Source organism: Oncorhynchus mykiss, chromosome 16 (assembly GCF_013265735.2).
Source record: "Oncorhynchus mykiss isolate Arlee chromosome 16, USDA_OmykA_1.1, whole genome shotgun sequence".
NCBI lineage: Eukaryota > Metazoa > Chordata > Actinopteri > Salmoniformes > Salmonidae > Oncorhynchus > Oncorhynchus mykiss.
The window spans coordinates 34,525,889-34,544,532 of record NC_048580.1 but is presented as its reverse complement, the minus strand read 5'-3'; the positions used below and the strand labels follow the sequence as shown (position 1 = coordinate 34,544,532).

Here is an 18,644-nt window from a genome sequence, read left to right as displayed (position 1 = left end):
ACAGCACTGGTCCATTACCTCTGTTAGCCTAGCTGTCAGTAGGTCTGTCAGTAGGTATGTCAGTGGGACAGCACTGGTCCATTACCTCTGTTAGCCTAGCTGTCAGTAGGTCTGTCAGTGGGACAGCACTGGTCCATTACCTCTGTTAGCCTAGCTGTCAGTAGGTCTGTCAGTAGGTCTGTCAGTGGGACAGCACTGGTCCATTACCTCTGTTAGCCTAGCTATCAGTAGGTCTGTCAGTGGGACAGCACTGGTCCATTACCTCTGTTAGCCTAGCTGTCAGTAGGTCTGTCAGTAGGTATGTCAGTGGGACAGCACTGGTCCATTACCTCTGTTAGCCTAGCTGTCAGTAGGTCTGTCAGTGGGACAGCACTGGTCCATTACCTCTGTTAGCCTAGCTGTCAGTAGGTCTGTCAGTAGGTCTGTCAGTGGGACAGCACTGGTCCATTACCTCTGTTAGCCTAGCTGTCAGTGGGACAGCACTAGTCCATTACCTCTGTTAGCCTAGCTGTCAGTAGGTCTGTCAGTGGGACAGCACTGGTCCATTACCTCTGTTAGCCTAGCTGTCAGTAGGTCTGTCAGTGGGACAGCACTGGTCCATTACCTCTGTTAGCCTAGCTGTTAGCTAGCCTGTTAGCCTAGCAGTAGGAGAGATAGATAGCCTTGTTAGTCTAGCTGTTAGCCTAGATATCAGTAGCTCTGGTACAGTGCAGCTCCATTGTTCTCTCGTTAGCACACTGGGCTCTCTTATACTGACCAGAATTACCCTTTGTGGAAGGCAAGTGCGCACGTGTGACAAGAAAGAAAGTCAAATCTGTCGAGGCAATGCCACTCTTTCTTTGACATCTGACATCACTCCAAGTGATCACCCGAATACCTCCTCCCCATATTATTACTTACCCTCTTGCTCTTTTGCACCCCAGGATCTCTACTTGCACATCATCATCTGCACATCATGTTTTACCTGGCAATGAAAAATAAATGAGTCAAGAAACACAAATTCCACATTGAAGTGTTGCATAGAATAGACGCAAGTAGGGACAGGGAAGTTACCAAGGGGATATCTATTTTTCCACACCTGTGAGCCTTTCCTTATGGCTAGCCTATACTGATGAACCTATTTGAGTACCTGCAATATATAACAAGTTAATTGTAATGTATAGTTTATGTTACAGAGCTCCAAACACCCTTGAGCATATATACTAGTCTTCACTGAAAAACTATGTGAGATCAGGCCATACAGTGGCCAAACACATACTATTGCCATCTTTTATACACAAACACAAATCTAGAAAAACTGTAACTCATCTGAATGATGACAATATCCAATTGTCTCATCGCTGCAACTCCCGTATGGACTCGGGAGAGGCGAAGGTCAAGAGCCGTGCGTCCTCCGTAAAACACAACCCCGCCAAGCCGCACTGTGTCAAGAAGCAGTGCCGCTTAACCTGGAAGCCAGCTACACCAATGTGTCAGAGGAACCACGGTACACCTGGCGACCGTGTCAGCGTGTATTGCGCCCCGGCCCGCCACATGAGTTGCTAGAGCGCGATGGGACAAGAACATCCCCTAACCAGGATGATGCTGGGTCAATTGTGCACCGCCCAATGGGTCTCCCGGTCGCGGCCGGCTGCGACAGAGCCCGGACTCAAACCAGGATCTCTAGTGGCACAGCTAGCACTGCGATGCAGTGCCTTAGACCACTGCGCCACTCAGGAATATATTAATGTAAAAATATATACCTCTAAATCAAAGTAGGATTGCTGTATTGTTTGAGAATACAATTTCACCAAGGTCATATTCACATATACATGCCTAACATACATATTCACATCACAGTAGCCCTGCACATTGTAGACCAGGTCCAGACACACGCTACACAGACACACGCTACACAGACACGCGCACATACATACACTTTCCTCATTCATTCCCTGCCACTCAGACTGCTGCTGACACTAGTCTATAACGGCTTGAATGATTCAGCTGACTTGCAGATGAAACCCATCCCCCGGAGACTGAGTCAGTGTGTCACAGTGGGTGGGCGTGTGCGTACACGGACGAGGCCATAAATCAATAGTTGCGGCATCGTGTGTGAAGCGTTCCTATCTGATGATGGAAAAGGCTCAGATGGCTACTCTCTTGGTTGTAATGTCATTACACGTGAGCTGTCTGACCCTGTATCACACATTGGGTCCCTTCCTCTTTTTGACCTGCCGCCATATCGTTTACCACACCATGCTAATTGTGATGCTAAATGCTAACACCATGCGCACCAGTAGCTCACTCGATGATGCAACGCTGCTCTCTGCATTTAGCACAAAGCTCTGGGAGGGAAGGTCGTTCTCTGAGTCATTTTCCCATGCACTTTAACTGCCTAGTCATCCATCTCTCTCCCATGTACCTTGTTTTGTGCCTCAGCATGTCCAGTTATTATGTAATGCCGTGTATAGGCCTGTAGCGCTCGCCCCTACATCATTACCTTCTAATGAGAATGACCCCTCTCTCTGTTTTTCTCTCTCCCTATTTGAGCCTAGACCTGATAGACCTGATCGGATGATTGATTAAATTCAACTGTCAGATACTGCTATAATGGCAGGATGATAGCCTACTTGTCATTGTAGGAGGACTGAGTTACTGCGTAAAGATATGAGTGCCTGTCTGTTGTCTGTACAGTCCTTAAGTGTATGCTAACTTTATTAGCAAAATCCTTTTGGTCGGTAAGCTCTGTAAGAGTTCTTTGTTAGCGTAGCATAGCCCATAGCATTAGCATCTGCCTCTCACAAGCCCTAGCATCAGTCTTGTTAGTGAAAAGAAAATACTCCCATGTCTCAGATACTCTTGTAGGATGGTGTCCTACTTGCCACTGTAGAAGGACTCAGATACTGTAGGCCTGTGTTTGGCTGAACCAGAACCATCTGTATAGCTAACTCAAATTTTCTTTTACACACCTCTCCTTTTTTATTTCTAGTTTTCCACTCCCATATTCATTTATCTCTGTGATGTAGTCATTGTGCAGTGTGGTAAACAGTTTTCGGTGGGACCTTTAGTGTGGATATTTTGACTGCTGGGAGGATGCGATTTAGGAGGGCAATAAACTAACTGGCTGAGGAAGACTTGCAGGTTGGCAGATTTTTTTATCTTTCCCTCACCCAGTCTATCCATCACTATAATTTGAAGAAGTGTGCAAGATTTAGGAAGGGAGGGAGGGAGGAAGGGTATTTGGCTGGGAGATATGGCTGGTTGGTGGGGAGTTGACACATTCTGGGTCAGAGAGAGGGTTGTATTCATTAGGAACGAAATGGAAGAAAACGTTCCGGAACAGGGATGGAGTACCTAAACTTATCCAATAAGAAACGCTTGTTTACGTTTTTCCTTGACAAAATTGTTTTGCTACGATGTTCATAATGAATAAAACCCAGCTGAGCAGAGGTCAAGTGCAGAGTGTGAGAAATGCCCTGCTGTGTTCTGTCATGGCAGGGATTATGGTTTCAGCTTAATCTACAATACAGTATAAGCCTTCTCTCTCTCCTCACATCTGCTCCAATGTCCTCTGAAGCCTCGGAGGCAGAGATTATGGAGTCTGTCGATTTGCTGATGCAATAATGAAAAGTGAGATTGAGATTTTTACTCCCCTCAAAAATGACAGTGAGAGAGGGGACAGAGAAAGAAACAGGGAAGAGGAGGAGCAGGAGGAAGGAAAAGAGACACATAGGTGCAAGACACACACACACACAGAGAGAAAACCGACAGGCATAAAAATAGCTCAGGCCCTGTCGCAGACTGCTGCTGGGATGCTTGCCAGACTTCAGCTCTGGTGGTGCCTAGGGGAAACGCTAAACTGGGTATCAGTGGAACGTGTTGAACGGCCATAACCCAGAAAACAACCCAGAAAACAACTCAACAACCTATCGCCTGCCCTCATTTTGTCTCACCCTCATAGCCGTATCTGGCCTGACTGCAATTCACTTCACACACCACTATCGTTAGTATCGTTTTCTGTCTTCAATTATGTATCTGACCCATATGTTGTAGATGAGGCCTGGGCTGACCTTGTTCGGAGCTGATGGGACAGGATTTGAAGTGGTTCAGACCAGGCGGTCGCTGAATTTCATGTTTCTCCCTCAGATTGGACCTCTGGTGAATGGTGCTAGCCCGCGAGGCACATCTGTTCAGCGCAGCTAATCCACAAAGGCCTGGCTCGCCCACTGGTTAATGCCCCCACTGGGGAACCACTTAGTTAGCATACGCTCAATAGCAACAATGGGACTATAGCACTAGCTAGGGCTAGGCTACATCTCCAGTGGGCAGTGGATTGTAAAGCTGGGGGATGTGATGATTGCCTCTTTTTAACCCGCCCCCTATATTTTTTCTGTCCCTCTTTCTGTTACTTTATCTGTCTCTGTCTCTTCTCTCTCGAAGAACAGGATTGAGAGCTAGCAATGTTCAACTCCTACATAATGTGACAACAGCGATCTACTTGGGGGTTCTTGATGTTTAGAGCATGTTTAGAATGTCACAAAATGGCGCTGTTAGTCTCAACTGCCGATCTGGTCTTAGCTTCTTATCCGCAGGTCTAGGATCAGATTTACCTCCCCAAATAAAAGCCTCAAACTGTCATGGCCCAAAACGCAAGACTGGGTGCAATGCATTGCACTCCTATGTCTTCTACTGTTCATTCTTGTTATATCACCAAAAGCATCACCATCGGTTCCACTTTGCTCATGTAGAAGGTGTGAAGGCCATATTCAGATAGGTGTCCATGTTTGTGTAGGGCTGTGGTAGTGAGGTCTCCTTCAGTGGTAGGCTGATAAAGTAACGTGCCTTAGCCCTGCTCCAGAGACCGACTGGCCATAGGGCAAGTTTGGCAAATGCCAGATGGGCTAGCCCGTCTTTAGCCCAGTTGGCCTGTCTGATTATTTGTCTAGTAATGGTGGCCTCAAGGGGAAAAATGGACGGTGTGAGGGCCTTGAGGGTAATAATTGTCTAGTTTGTTAGAAATGCCCAAGGAGCGGATGTGTGGTCCCAATCCGCCACAGCCTGTGGTACCGGGCCTGTGGTACCAGCCTGTGGTAACGGCTGGTACCATAATAACTGCTGGTAAAAAAAAGGGGGAAATTGATCTGGCAACTGGATTCATATCCTAATATCAATCCACTACCATTGGGCCTTTGAGCAAGTCCCTTAACCTCACAACATGCTCTCCATCCAGGGGCCCTGCACTGCAGCTTGACCCTGTACTCCTCTCAACTGTGTGTTTGTGTGTTAGAAATGCCCAAGGAGCGGATTGCTGGTCCCAATCCACCTCAGACCTGCTCTGATAAAGCCTGTGGTATCAGACAGGGAGACGGCAATAAACAATGTACGAAGGAATGTGTAAAATGCACAACCTCCCCATTGTTGCAACATTATTAGCTGGTTCACTGTTACTTGGCATACAAAACAATAAATACTTGGCTGGTAGATACTGTTACTGGCAGCAGCAGTAACAGTATCTGCAGTAACAGGGTTTTATGGTGCCAAAGGTGGAATTTATGGTGTTTCATTAGCTGCTCATGTAAGGCGTGAACTTTGTGCAATTGTGTGTGTTACGCTTGTTTGAATTTTTCCATATATTCAAAAAAGCGCTCGCACATCTGAGTTAATTCCTTGCAGGTGCGTGGGAATAATGTTATAACTTTGAAATCCTTCCATATACTGTATGTAACAATATGTGAGTGTGTGTGTGTGTGTGTGTGTATAGTAGGTATAAAGTAGTGCACACCCATAGCATCTAGGTCCAGAACAATTGCGCCACCACACAGGACATGAACACCATAAGCTTAAGGCTCCTCCACTCTCCTCCTCTCTCCTCCTCCTCCACCCCCTCCGCGCTCCGCTCTCCTCTTCCTCTCTCCACCTCCTACGCACTCCTCCTCCGCACTCCTACGCTCTCCTCCTCCGCTTTCCTCCTCCTCTCTCCACTCTCCTTCTCCGCACCTCCTCCGCTCTCCACCACCACCTCCGCTCTCCCCCACCTCCTCCGCTCTCCTCCAACTCCTCCACTCTCCTCCTCCGCTCTCCTCCTCCGCTCTCCTCCTCCGCTCTCCTCCTCCTCTCTCCTCCTACGCTCTCCTCCTCCACTCCTTCGCTCTCCTCCTCCTCTCTCCACTCTCCTTCGCTCTCCTCCTCCTCTCTCCACCTCCCTCCTCCGCTCTCCTTCTCTGCCTCCACCACTTTTGCTGTCCTCCAACTCCTACAACTCCTCCAACTCCTCCAACTCCTCCAACTCCCCTCCGCTCTCCTCCGCTCTCCTCCAACTCCTCCGCTCTCCTCCAACTCCTCCACTCTCCTCCAACTCCTCCTCCGCTCTCCTCCGCCTCCTCTGCCTCCACCACTTCCACTCTCCTCCACCTCCTACGCTCTCCTTCACCTCCTACGCTCTCCTCCACCACTTTTACTCTCCTCCTCTGCTCTCCTCTGCTGTCATCCACCTCCTCCGCTCTCATCCACCTCCTCCGCTCTCCTCCTCTGCTCTCCTCCGCCTCCACCACTTTCACTCTCCTCCACCTCCTACGCTCTCCTCCGCTCTCCTCCACCTCCTACGCTCTCCTCTACCACTTATGCTCTCCTCCTCTGCTCTCCTCTGCTCTCATCCACCTCCTCCGCTCTCCTCCTCCTCCGCTCTCCTCCTCCTCCACCTCATACTCTGTCCTCCGCTGTCCTCCACTCTCCTCCTTCACCTCCTACGCTCTCCTCCACCACTTTTGCTCTCCTCCTCTGCCTCCTCCGCTCTCCTCTGCTCTCATCCACCTCTTCCGCTGTCCTCTGCTCTCATCCACCTCCTACGCTCTCCTCCGCTCTCCTCCACCTCCTACGCTCTCCTCTACCACTTATGCTGTCCTCCTCCGCTCTCCTCTGCTCTCATCCACCTCCTCCGCTCTCCTCCTCCCTCCTCCGCTCTCCTCCTCCTCCACCTCATACGCTGTCCTCCGCTGTCCTCCACTCTCCTCCTTCACCTCCTGCTCTCATCCACCTCTTCCGCTGTCCTCTGCTCTCATCCACCTCCTCCGCTCTCCTCCGCCACTTTTCCTCTCCTCCTCCGCCTCCTCAGCGCCTTCTCCTCCACCACCTTCGCTCTCCTCCTCTGCCACTTTTGCTCTCCGCCTCCTCCGCTCTTCTCCTCCACCACATTCGCTCTCCTCCTCCGACCTCCTCCGCCTCCTCCGCTCTCCTCCTCCGACCTCCTCCGCCTCCTCCGCTCTCCTCCTCCGCTCTCCTTCTCCTCCACTTTCGCTCTCCTCCTCCTCCACTTTCGCTCTCCTCCTCCGCCACCTTCGCTCTCCTCCTCCACCACCTTCGCTCTCCTCCTCCACCACTTTTGCTCTCCTCCTCCTCCACTCTTCTCCTCCACCACTTTCGCTCTCCTCCTCCGCCTCCTCCGCTCTCCTCCTCCACTCTCCTCCTCCGCCCTCCCCCACCTCCACTCTCCTCCACCTCCTCTGCTCTCCTCTGTTCTCATCCAACTCTTCCGCTCTCCTCCACCTCCTCCGCTCTCCTCCACCTCCTCCGCTCTCCTCCACCTCCTACGCTCTCCTTCACCACTTTCGCTCTCCACCTCCTCCGCTCTCCGCCTCCTCCACCTGCTACGCTCTCCTCTGTTCTCATCCACCTCCTCCGCCTCCTCCACCTCCTATGCTCTCCTACGCTCTCCTCTGTTCTCATCCACCTCCTCTGCTCTCCTCTGAGCTTCAGCATCTAGTCTAAAAATAGAAACTGATGTTTAAATTTAAAGGTGGAAATGTATTCAGTGCAAATGATGGTGTCAAACCCACAGCTAGCTCTGCCATCATGTGGGTGAGTTTGGTAACTGCACCCTGGTGGGAACTGTTTTATACTGTATTACATTTTAGACTCCGTATCCAAAGACTAGGGAGTAGGAATGTACTGGGTTACCATTGGCTATGCCTGGAGGGCGGAGGGGGCAGCTGGTGGGGTGTATGTATGTATGTATGTGTGTGAGCGAGCGAGAGAGGGAGAAAGACGGCTGCTGAGAAGCAACCTCGTGGGTAACGGGGGAGGAGGGAGTGGGGAGAGAGAGAGAGAGAGACAGGAGGAGAACAGTGTCGGAGGAAGAAAGAGGAGGAGGAGAGGAAAGCCGGGATGTAAAGAGAGGGAGCGGATGATACTGCTGCCGTCAGAAAAAGGAGGGATGCTGCTAACACTCCTTTTCTACCTGCGAGTGAAAGGTAGGAGAAGGATGGAGTTGCTCCCCTAGACACTGATCTCACATCAGTTTTTCATGTCCCCCTCCTTATGGTTAACAATAGGATTTGGGGGCAATAAGCTGATCGTAGATCTGTGCCTACGGGCACCTTCTAGCCGGAGCTGAAGGATACTGTAACTCACTACTGCGTGAAACAGGCAGATAAATGCATGTGAGCCTGTGTATGTGTGATGGCTGGCATGTGTGTATGTTTGTACACGGGGATAGTGTTTGTTTTTTTGTACGGCAGGGTGTGTGAGTCTTTTAGATACAGAGAGGGTGTGTGTCCATACCCGTGTACGTGTTGAAGATTAGAGCCTCTGCATGGACCCCTCACGACATAGTACTTGTTGTGATGTGTAGGAGAATAAATATTCAGCATGTCTTAGAAGAAAAGGTTCTCTATACTCTAGTTGTTAATTACAAACAGGTTTTGACTTCCATTTTCTCGCTAGAGCTGCTAAATACTCTTGCGTATTGAGTTTGTTCCGAGGATCCTGCATATTTGGACTGCAAGGTAATGGCAGTATAGTTGTTCCTTTAAAAATGACATTATTAGCCTTACTGACTCTAAAGTGACTCCAATATTATTTGGAGGTTTTCAGCCTATGATCTACAATATTAAACTTTATCAACATAATGACATTGCACCAATGTGACTAGTTTGTTGAATTTCCCCAAATCATTCATAAACTCGCACAGTTTCTTTCTCATTTGAACCCAGATTGCAACCACAAATCAACGGTTGCGTTTCAAGGTTTCACGGTTCGGTGGAATTCACGGTTGTTGTTGAGCTCAACCAAATATCAACCACGTTTGGATGTTCATCTGACGTCTTTGTCCAATTTATTTCATTTGTTACAGTTTCTCTCAATTTATCCCAGATTACAACCACAAATAAACAGTTGTTGACCAAACATTAACCACAATTGGAAGTTCATCAGCGTTTGCCCAGTGGAGGCAGTGGTGATTTCCTGCTGCTAATAACATTTCCTGGACTGTTTTCTGTCAGCCCTGACAGTCTCTGCCTCCCAGTAGTGTTCTAGGCCACAGAGACTGGGGATGGTAATCTGTGTAACCTACTTAGAGTCCCCACGTCGCCATCCATCTCCACTGACAAAAAGATACGATACCAATCTGGCTGAGCTCAGTCTATCTGTCTTGTGTCGTCCTCTACTGTCCTTATTTTATTTAGTTATTTAGCAGACGTTTTTATCCAGAGCGACTTAGTCGGTGCATTCATCTCCAGATAGCTAGGTGGGACAACCACATATCACAGTCATAGTCCGTACATTCATTTCCAGATAGCTAGGTGGAACAACCACATATCACAGTCATAGTCAGTACATTCATCTCCAGAAAGCTAGGTGGGACAACCAAATATCACAGGCTTAGTCAGTACATTCATCTCCAGACAGCTAGGTGGGACAACCACATATCACAGGCTTAGTCAGTACATTCATCTCCAGACAGCTAGGTGGGACAACCACATATCACAGTCATAGTCAGTGCATTCATCTCCAGATAGCTAGGTGGGACAACCACATATATCACAGGCTTAGTCAGTGCATTCATCTCCAGACAGCTAGGTGGGACAACCACATATCACAGGCTTAGTCAGTGCATTCATCTCCAGATAGCTAGGTGGGACAACCACATATCACAGGCTTAGTCAGTGCATTCATCTCCAGACAGCTAGGTGGGACAACCACATATCACAGGCTTAGTCAGTACATTAATCTCCAGATACAGTGGGGCAAAAAAGTATTTAGTCAGCCACCAATTGTGCAAGTTCTCCCACTTAAAAAGATGAGAGAGGCCTGTAATTTTCATCATAGGTACACTTCAACTATGTCAGACAAAATGGAAAAAGAAATCCAGAAAATCACATTGTAGGATTTTTTATGAATTTCTTTGCAAATTATAGTGGAAAATAAGTATTTGGTCACCTACCAACAAGCAAGATTTCTGGCTCTCACAGACCTGTAACTTATTCTTTAAGAGGCTCCTCTGTCCTCCACTCGTTACCTGTATTAATGGCACCTGTTTGAACTTGTTATCAGTATAAAAGACACCTGTCCACAACCTCAAACAGTCACACTCCAAACTCCACTATGGCCAAGACCAAAGAGCTGTCAAAGGACACCAGAAACAAAATTGTAGACCTGCACCAGGCTGGGAAGACTGAATCTGCAATAGGTAAGCAGCTTGGTTTAAAGAAATCAACTGTGGGAGCAATTTTTAGGAAATTGAAGACATACAAGACCACTGTTAATCTCCCTCGATCTGGGGCTCCACTCAAGATCTCATCCCGTGGGGTCAAAATGATCACAAGAACGGTGAGCAAAAATCCCAGAACCACACGAGGGGACCTAGTGAATGACCTGCAGAGAGCTGGGACCAAAGTAACAAAGCCTACCATCAGTAACACACTACGCCGCCAGGGACTCAAATCCTGCAGTGCCAGACGTGTCCCCCTGCTTAAGCCAGTACATGTCCAGGCCCGTCTGAAGTTTGCTAGAGAGCATTTGGATGATCCAGAAGAAGGTTGGGAGAATGTCATATGGTCAGATGAAACCAAAATATAACTTTTTGGTAAAATCTCAACTCGTTGTGTTTGGAGGACAAAGAATGCTGAGTTGCATCCAAAGAACACCATACCTACTGTGAAGCATGGGGGTGGAAACATCATGCTTTGGGGCTGTTTTTCTGCAAAGGGACAATGACGACTGATCCGCCGTGTAAAGGAAAGAATGAATGGGGCCATGTAATCGTGAGATTTTGAGTAAAAACTTCCTTCCATCAGCAAGGGCATTGAAGATGAAACGTGGCTGGGTCTTTCAGCATGACAATGATCCCAAACACACCGCTCGGGCAACGAAGGAGTGGCTTCGTAAGAAGCATTTCAAGGTCCTGGAGTGGCCTAGCCAGTCTCCAGGTCTCAACCCCATAGAAAATCTTTGGAGGGAGTTGAAAGTCCGTGTTGCCCAGCAACAGCCCCAAAACATCACTGCTCTAGAGGAGATCTGCATGGAGGAATGGGCCAAAATACCAGCAACAGTGTGTGAAAACCTTGAAGACTTACAGAAAACGTATGACCTCTGTCATTGCCAACAAAGGGTATATAACAAAGTATTGAGAAACTTGTGTTATTGACCAAATACTTATTTTCCACCATAATTTGCAAGTAAATTCATTCAAAATTCTACAATGTGATTTTCTGGATTTTTTTCTCCCATTTTGTCTGTCATAGTTGAAGTGTATCTATGATGAAAATTACAGGCCTCTCATCTTTTTAAGTGGGAGAACTTGCACAATTGGTGGCTGACTAAATACTTTTTTGCCCCACTGTAGCTAGGTGGGACAACCACATATCACAGTCTTAGTCAGTGCATTCATCTCCAGATAGCTAGGTGGGACAACCACATATAACAGGCACAGAAAGTACATGTTTCCTTAATATCGTAGCTGTCAGTAGAGTCAGAGCTAGAAGGGAGAGGGGGGGGGGGGGTTAATTGCAAGTGCTGGTTATGATTTAAGATGCTGTTTGAAAAGGTAGGGTTTCAGATGTTTTGGAAGATGGGCAGGGGGTCTGGTAAATACAGTAAGTGGGATTTAGCTGTCTGGCCTGGTCTGGTCTTGTCTGGCCTGGCCTGGCCTGGTCTGACGGGTGGGGGCTAAGTGGTGAGGTTGTGAAACAGTCACAGTGGTGATGATGATGACACACCCCTCGACACTCGCAAGGCAGTGTCAATGATGACTAGTAGCAGGGCTAGTTTAATCCAGGACTGTCATTATTACATAAAACACCCCAGCAGCACCCCCTGTAATGCAAGACAAAGGCACCCAGATAATTGGGAACTGGTGTCACATGCTGTTGCGGAATTGGAGAGACAGAGGGAAAGCGAGGACGATAGATGGAGAGAGAAAAAATGGATGGAAAGTATAATGATGAGAGATTGGACGATAAAATGGAGGGAAAGAGCATGAGAGAGTGTGGTAAGGGGAATAGAAAATAAGTTATCGAAAAATTTTTAAATCAGACATGCCTTCAAGCCTGCAGAGCAGGAGCCCTTAGATTCCCTTCATCAAAGGAAGTGGAGATCGAGGATGGCATTTTGATGATGAGTGTACGGGGGGGTGTCATGGTAGTTCCCATTCACCATTAGGCATCAAACGGAAGACCATGGATTGAAAGAGGGAGGGTGCTACCTGAACTTGTCCAAAAATGAATGATTGTTTGAATTTTTCATTGCAAAACGTGTTGCTAGAGTGTGCCCTAATGAATACAACCCTTGTAATGGGATGCAGCTATTATAGTATGTGTCCACTGTATCACAATGTGTGTGTTTGGTACAGCACACCCTGCAATTTCAGTATTCTTCTTCTTTCTTTTTTAAAAAACTTTAGTTTATTTAGTCAATATTTTGTTAACTCTATTTCTTGAACTGCATTGTTGGTTAAGGACTTGTAAGTAAGCATGTTGTATTCGGCGCATGTGACAAATAACATTTGATTTGATTTGTAATATGTCATCTGCCAGTGAAGCCATAGTCAGGGCATAACAAAGTGGTTTGGGTTGCTGATTCTGTTAGAATAGGTACCAGTCTGGTTTTGCTCTCTTGCCAACTCCTTATGGAATTGTCATGCTAAACGTGTTTGGTGTGACATTGAGTGAAAAGGAGTAGGCACAAACAGTTCTGGGAACAGGCTTTGATACTATCACGAACTTAGTCAATCAATCGTATTAATTTGTATAGTACTTCTTTTGAGTGGATCCATATGGGGTATTGGGACAGATGGATGGAATTCCATTACCATGGTGTCGTCTTAGCAACAGCATCTTAGAGCTGCTGACTCATTGGCTCATAGCAGTGTGTTGACTGCAGTTCAGGATATCCCACTCACTGTCCCCTTTGGACATGCTGAAATCGCACAGCCCTGAAAGACGATTTCTTTTCAAAGTTTACTGCTAACTTTTCTACTTCTCTTATCTTCCACACAGATAGTTAAGTTGAAATTAATTTAACAACCGTTGAATTAAGAACATTCTTTGTCACGCTTTAACATGGAGGGCTAAATGTATCTGAGTGGCTTTGGGGCTATTGGATACACTACATCTATTCTCTGTCTCTACATGGCTTATAATATCTCTGATGTCTCCCATGAAGATGTTCAAATGGGGACAGTCCCCAGTTTATAAGTATGGCCTGTACTGTATATGGGCTGGGCACTCGTTGAAATGTTTATTCTTTAGCGTGCTGTGTAGTCTGTCTACTTTATTTATTTATTTTATTTAACCTTTATTTATTCAGGCTTTTCTCATTGAGAGAACTTCTCTTTTCCAAGAGAGACCTGGTCCAATAGCAGCTGGAGGAACAACCTTTCAGACAAAATAACTTACATACACTAACAACATTAAACAAAACTATAAACACACATACAGTTCACATACTTGATGAAAAAACAGCTGTCCTAAAGACAATTACACTCTTCTATGACATATACATTGATCAAGTGTTTAAACTCCACCAACGAAACTATTATCATCAAGTTTTTAAATGTTCAGGAGAGAATTCCAGGACCACGGAGCTGAGTAACTAAACCTATTTCTACCATGTTCTGTTCTAATTTTTGGTACTGTTAGAAGCAAATCAGAATGGGACCGTAATTGATATTTATTTACCGACCTGACTAAAAAGAACAGAGATAAAATGGCATTTTACCCAGTATGGCCTTTATAAATCAGTGTATACCAGTGTTTCAGCCTACGCAAGGTCAATGATGACCAGCCAACAGCGCTGTCGAGATCACGATGATGTGTTTGACGTTTCTGATTTGTAATGAACCTGAGGGACGCATGATATACTGAATCAAGTGCTCTCAGGGTAGTGGTTGAGGCCTGCATATACAGTTGAAGACGGAAGTTTACATACACCTTAGCCAAATACATTTAAACTCAGTTTTACACAATTCCTGACATTTAATCCTAGTAAAAATTCCCTGTCTTAGGTCAGTTAGGACCACCACTTTATTTTAAGAATGTGAAATGTCAGAATAATAGTAGAGAGAATTATTTATTTCAGCTTTTATTTCTTTCAGCACATTCCTAGTGGGTCAGAAGTTTACATACACTCAATTTATATTTGGTAGCATTGCCTTTAAATTGTTGAAATGGGTCAAATGTTTTGGGTAGCCTTCCACAAGCTTACCACAATAAGTTGGGTGAATTTTGGCCCATTCCTCCTGACAGAGCTGGTGTAACTGAGTCAGGTTTTTAGGCCTTCTTGCTTGCACACACATTTTCAGTTCTGCCAACATATTTTCTATAGGATTGAGGTCAGGGCTTTGTGATGGCCACTCCAATATCTTGACTTTGTTGTCCTTAAGCAATTTTGCCACAACTTTGGAAGTATGCTTGTGGTCATTGTCTATTTGGAAGACCCATTTGTGACCAAGCTTTAACTTCCTGACTGATGTCTTTAGATGTTGCTTCAATATATCCACATAATTTTCCAACCTCATGAGCCATCTATTTTGTGAAGTGCACAAGTCCCTTCGAAGCACCCCCACAACATGATGCTGCCACCCCCGTGCTTCACGGTTGGGCTGTTGTTCTTCAGCTTGCATGCCTCCCCATTTTTCCTCCAAACATAACGATGGTCATTATGGCCAAACAGTTCTATTTTTGTTTCATCAGACCAGAGGACATTTCTCCCCAAAGTACGATCTTTGTCCCCATGTGCAGTTGCAAACCGTAGTCTGGCTTTTTTAAGGCGGTTTTGGAGCAGTGGCTTCTTCCTTGCTGAGCGGCCTTTCAGGTTATGTCGATATAGGGCTCGTTTTACTGTGGATATAGATACTTTTGTACCTGTTTCCCCCAGCATCTTCACAAGGTCCTTTGTTGTGGTACCTTCAGGCGTTTGGAAATTGCACCCAAGGATGAACCAGACTTGTGGAGGTCTACAATTTTTCTGAGGCTGATTTCTTTAGATTTTACCATGATTTTTCCATGTCAAGCAAAGAGGCACTGAGTTTGAAGGTAGGCCTTGAAATAAATCCACAGGTACACCTCCAACTGACTCAAATTATGTCAATTAACTTATCAGAAGCTTCTAAAGCCATGACATAATTTTCTGGAATTTTCCAAGCTGTTTAAAGGCACAGCCAATTTAGCATGTAACCTTCTGACCCACTGGAAATGTGATACAGTGAATTTGAAGTGAAATAATCTGTCTGTAAGCAATTGTTGGAAAAAGTAGATGTCCTAACCGACTTGCCAAAACTATAGTTTGTTAACAAGGAATTTGTGGAGTGGTTAAAAAACAAGTTTAAATGACTCCAACCTAAGTGTATGTAAACTTCCGACTTCAACTGTATATAACATCACTAAAATCTAAACCGCCAGCAATGTACATCGTACCAGCTCCTTCCTGGCCTCCAAAGAAAAACAAGCCTTATGCCGGTAATTAAAACCTATTTTTAGCTTGAGCTTCCTTATCAAGTTCTCTACATGCACAGTGAAGCTCAGCTTATCATCAACCCACACACCCAAATATTTGTACACTTTAACTTGCTCTATAGTATATCCAGCCAATGTAGCAATGACATGATTAGTAACATGCCTGTCATTTGAAAATACCATGCATTTTGTTTTACCAAAATTTAGAACCAGCTTTAAAACATACAGATTCTGTTATATGATGTTAAATGCTCTTTGGGCATTTTCAAAAGCTAAAGATAAACTACTACCATTTGAATAAAGAACAGTATAATGTGCATAAAAATGAACATCCGCTGTTTCAGTAAGATCCCCAATGTTGTTGATATACAAAATTAACAACAGTGGGCCCAAAATAGAACCTTGCGGGACACTTGAGCACACCTCTATGGACTCAGATTTACAATCGTCCACCATTACACATTATGTACATTTTGATAGATAATTTACAAACCAATCTAGAGTATGACCAGTAATTCCACAACATTTGAACTTTTGCACTAACACAGCATGGTCCGCGGTGTCAAAAGCCTTTCGTCAAATCAATAAAGACAGACACACAATGTAACTTGTTGTCAAGAGCACAGTGGATGTCATTTAAAACTTTCAATGTTGCTGAAACAGTGATGTGGCCAGACCTAAAACCTGATTGCATTCCATTTAAGATGTTGTTTTCTTGGAAGTAGACCTTTAGCTGCCTACTAACTAAGGACTCCAGTACCTTTGACAGTACAGATGATTTTGATATGGGTTGATAGTTGTCAAGTAGTGAAGGATATCCACCTTTCAGGAGAGGCAGTACAAAAAACAGATTTCCATAACTGGGGGATTTCCTGAGCATCAGGCGTGAGGTTAAAAATACATGTTAAGGGGGGAGCAATGATGTCTCCAGCTAGGTGTAGGAAGTGGGGTCTAGTTTACCAGGGCCAGGGGATTTTTTTACATCCATTTCTTTCAGGGCTTTACACACTTCTGAAACAGAAGGATGAAAAGGAGAACCTGGCGAGTGAGTGCACAGGGGTGTCAGGTAAATTCATAGGCGGCTCAATTATACCTTTGACCTTTTCAAATAAACTGCCTGCATCTAAAAATGGCTGATTCTGCTGATTTCTGAAATGCTTTAAGAACGGATTGCATTCTATTGTGAGGTACTAGCTAGTTGCCTATAATTCCTTTTTAGTTTTTATTGGCTATTCAAAAAGGCAACAATAATTAATTTAATTATACTGTTTTTGTAAGTGACCCACATGTGGAAAGCCCAAACATCTTTGAGTGCACTCTTTGAAAGGGAGGGTGGGTGCTGGTAGAGTTTATCATCTTCCTGCTAGTGGGATCAGGAACAATGTCTGGAAGTGAGTCTAGCCCCTGTAAATGTCCTGTCCTCGAGCCACTGGAACAACTGCCACCACCTCTAGAGAGCAGCTGCCTCCTTTGTTCTCTCCTACTTTAGTAGAGCATATGAACACCTTTAGACCTACATGGCCTGGTTATAACAACTCTTACAACATGGCTGGATTCTTCCCACTGCCATACACTTGTGCAGGTGCAGTACTTTTTTACTTGTCTGGCTTATCTCTGTTTTTTCTCTACCACACCAACGCGCTCTCTCTCTCTCTCTTTCTCTCAATGTTTCTCTCCTCTCTTCCGATCTCTCTCCTTGCACATCTTCCTCACTCGTCTGTTGAAAATGGGGCGATGCAACACTAGTCTGTCTGTGTCTCAGAGGAACATGTCTGTTAGCCCAGAGGAAGTGTGTGTGTGTGTGGGGGGGGGGGGGGGGTCTCCTCAACTATTTTCATGGGTCAAGCAAGGAAAAAGGTCTCAGATAATAAACAATAACCTTTTTTTTTTATTGACTAGCGTGGCTAGCTAACTGTGGCTAATGTAATGTAATTTCCTTTGCCACAGCGAAGATGAAAAGATCATCAACATTCAGAAAACAATTGTGGTCGAGACAGAATCCGGCAGGCCCGCTAATAAGCCCACTTAAAGTCAGTAAGCAAGATAATATAATTGTATCCCTAATAATGGTACTATCGAATGACTCAGGCATTCTATTCTTTCTGACATTGCCGAAGAATGATCAGAAATGACCTCACTAATGATCGACAATGACAATTTACATCACCCTGCTCCTCTGCTGTCTCATCACCGGGACAGTCTCTGCATACAGACGCCTTCTTACTGGCCTGCTACGCTAGACGCATCACTTTTGCAGACTGAGATGCTCTTATTCATTTAAATGAAATCTGAGCAAAAGCATCCCCTGGCTCCACTGTTTAAGATTTTGCCGCACAGCCCCTTCTGGACCGCAATAGGGTGACTCTGCTCATGCAGGGAAAAAGTTACACATCCAATGTAGCAGGTAAAAACCTACCCGACGCCCCATATGTAGCTCCTATTTAGCAATGTCCTCATGCATACAGGATATGCAGAATATGCAGTAGTGAACCTTTCTGACAGCCAAAACAAACTCACAAACTTCCTAGTTTACCTGCTTAATGCTATAGGTGTGGTGTAATGTTAGGCGGCACCAGCGACACTCTGTGACTTGAGTCTTGTTTATCATGTTCACACCGTCCACCCTCATCCTTTAGACAAGTGTTACTGTTGATACAAGCCCCTAAGGCGGCGCGAGGTCAGGAGTACTGTCACTCCAGCAGGCTGGTTGTAAGGCTGTATCACATTAGATTTGACTGGGTAACTTCGTGCTTACACACACAGACGCACGCTCTTTGTTTGGGATTCCATTTGACTAAAGGGACTGTATTTCTAAGTCTTCAAAAAAAACTGAGGGACAGTTGTAATTAATGAAATGATTAGCAAAATGCACCTATGATTAACAACCAATTTGACAGATCTTGAATAATTTTTTTAAAGAATAATGGACAAATGTTG

The 18,644-nt window shown here is 45.5% G+C and overlaps 1 protein-coding gene across 5 annotated transcripts in view; it reads left to right on the top strand.

Moving 5' to 3' along the window:
• The window catches only part of LOC110491852 (protein kinase C, zeta), a 142,092-nt gene that overhangs the window by 51,626 nt on the left and 71,822 nt on the right, over positions 1–18,644 (top strand). The window contains exon 1 of one of the 5 annotated variants that reach the window (XM_036946743.1): positions 8,069–8,228. The exons of 3 other annotated variants lie outside the window; for them this stretch is intronic. In XM_036946743.1, coding sequence (XP_036802638.1) covers positions 8,162–8,228 — 67 coding nt within the window. In that variant the 5' untranslated portion in view covers positions 8,069–8,161. Of the gene's footprint in view, positions 1–8,068; positions 8,229–17,138; positions 17,290–18,644 lie in introns of those variants that run through there. One more of the 5 variants, XM_036946744.1, reaches the window with a different exon arrangement.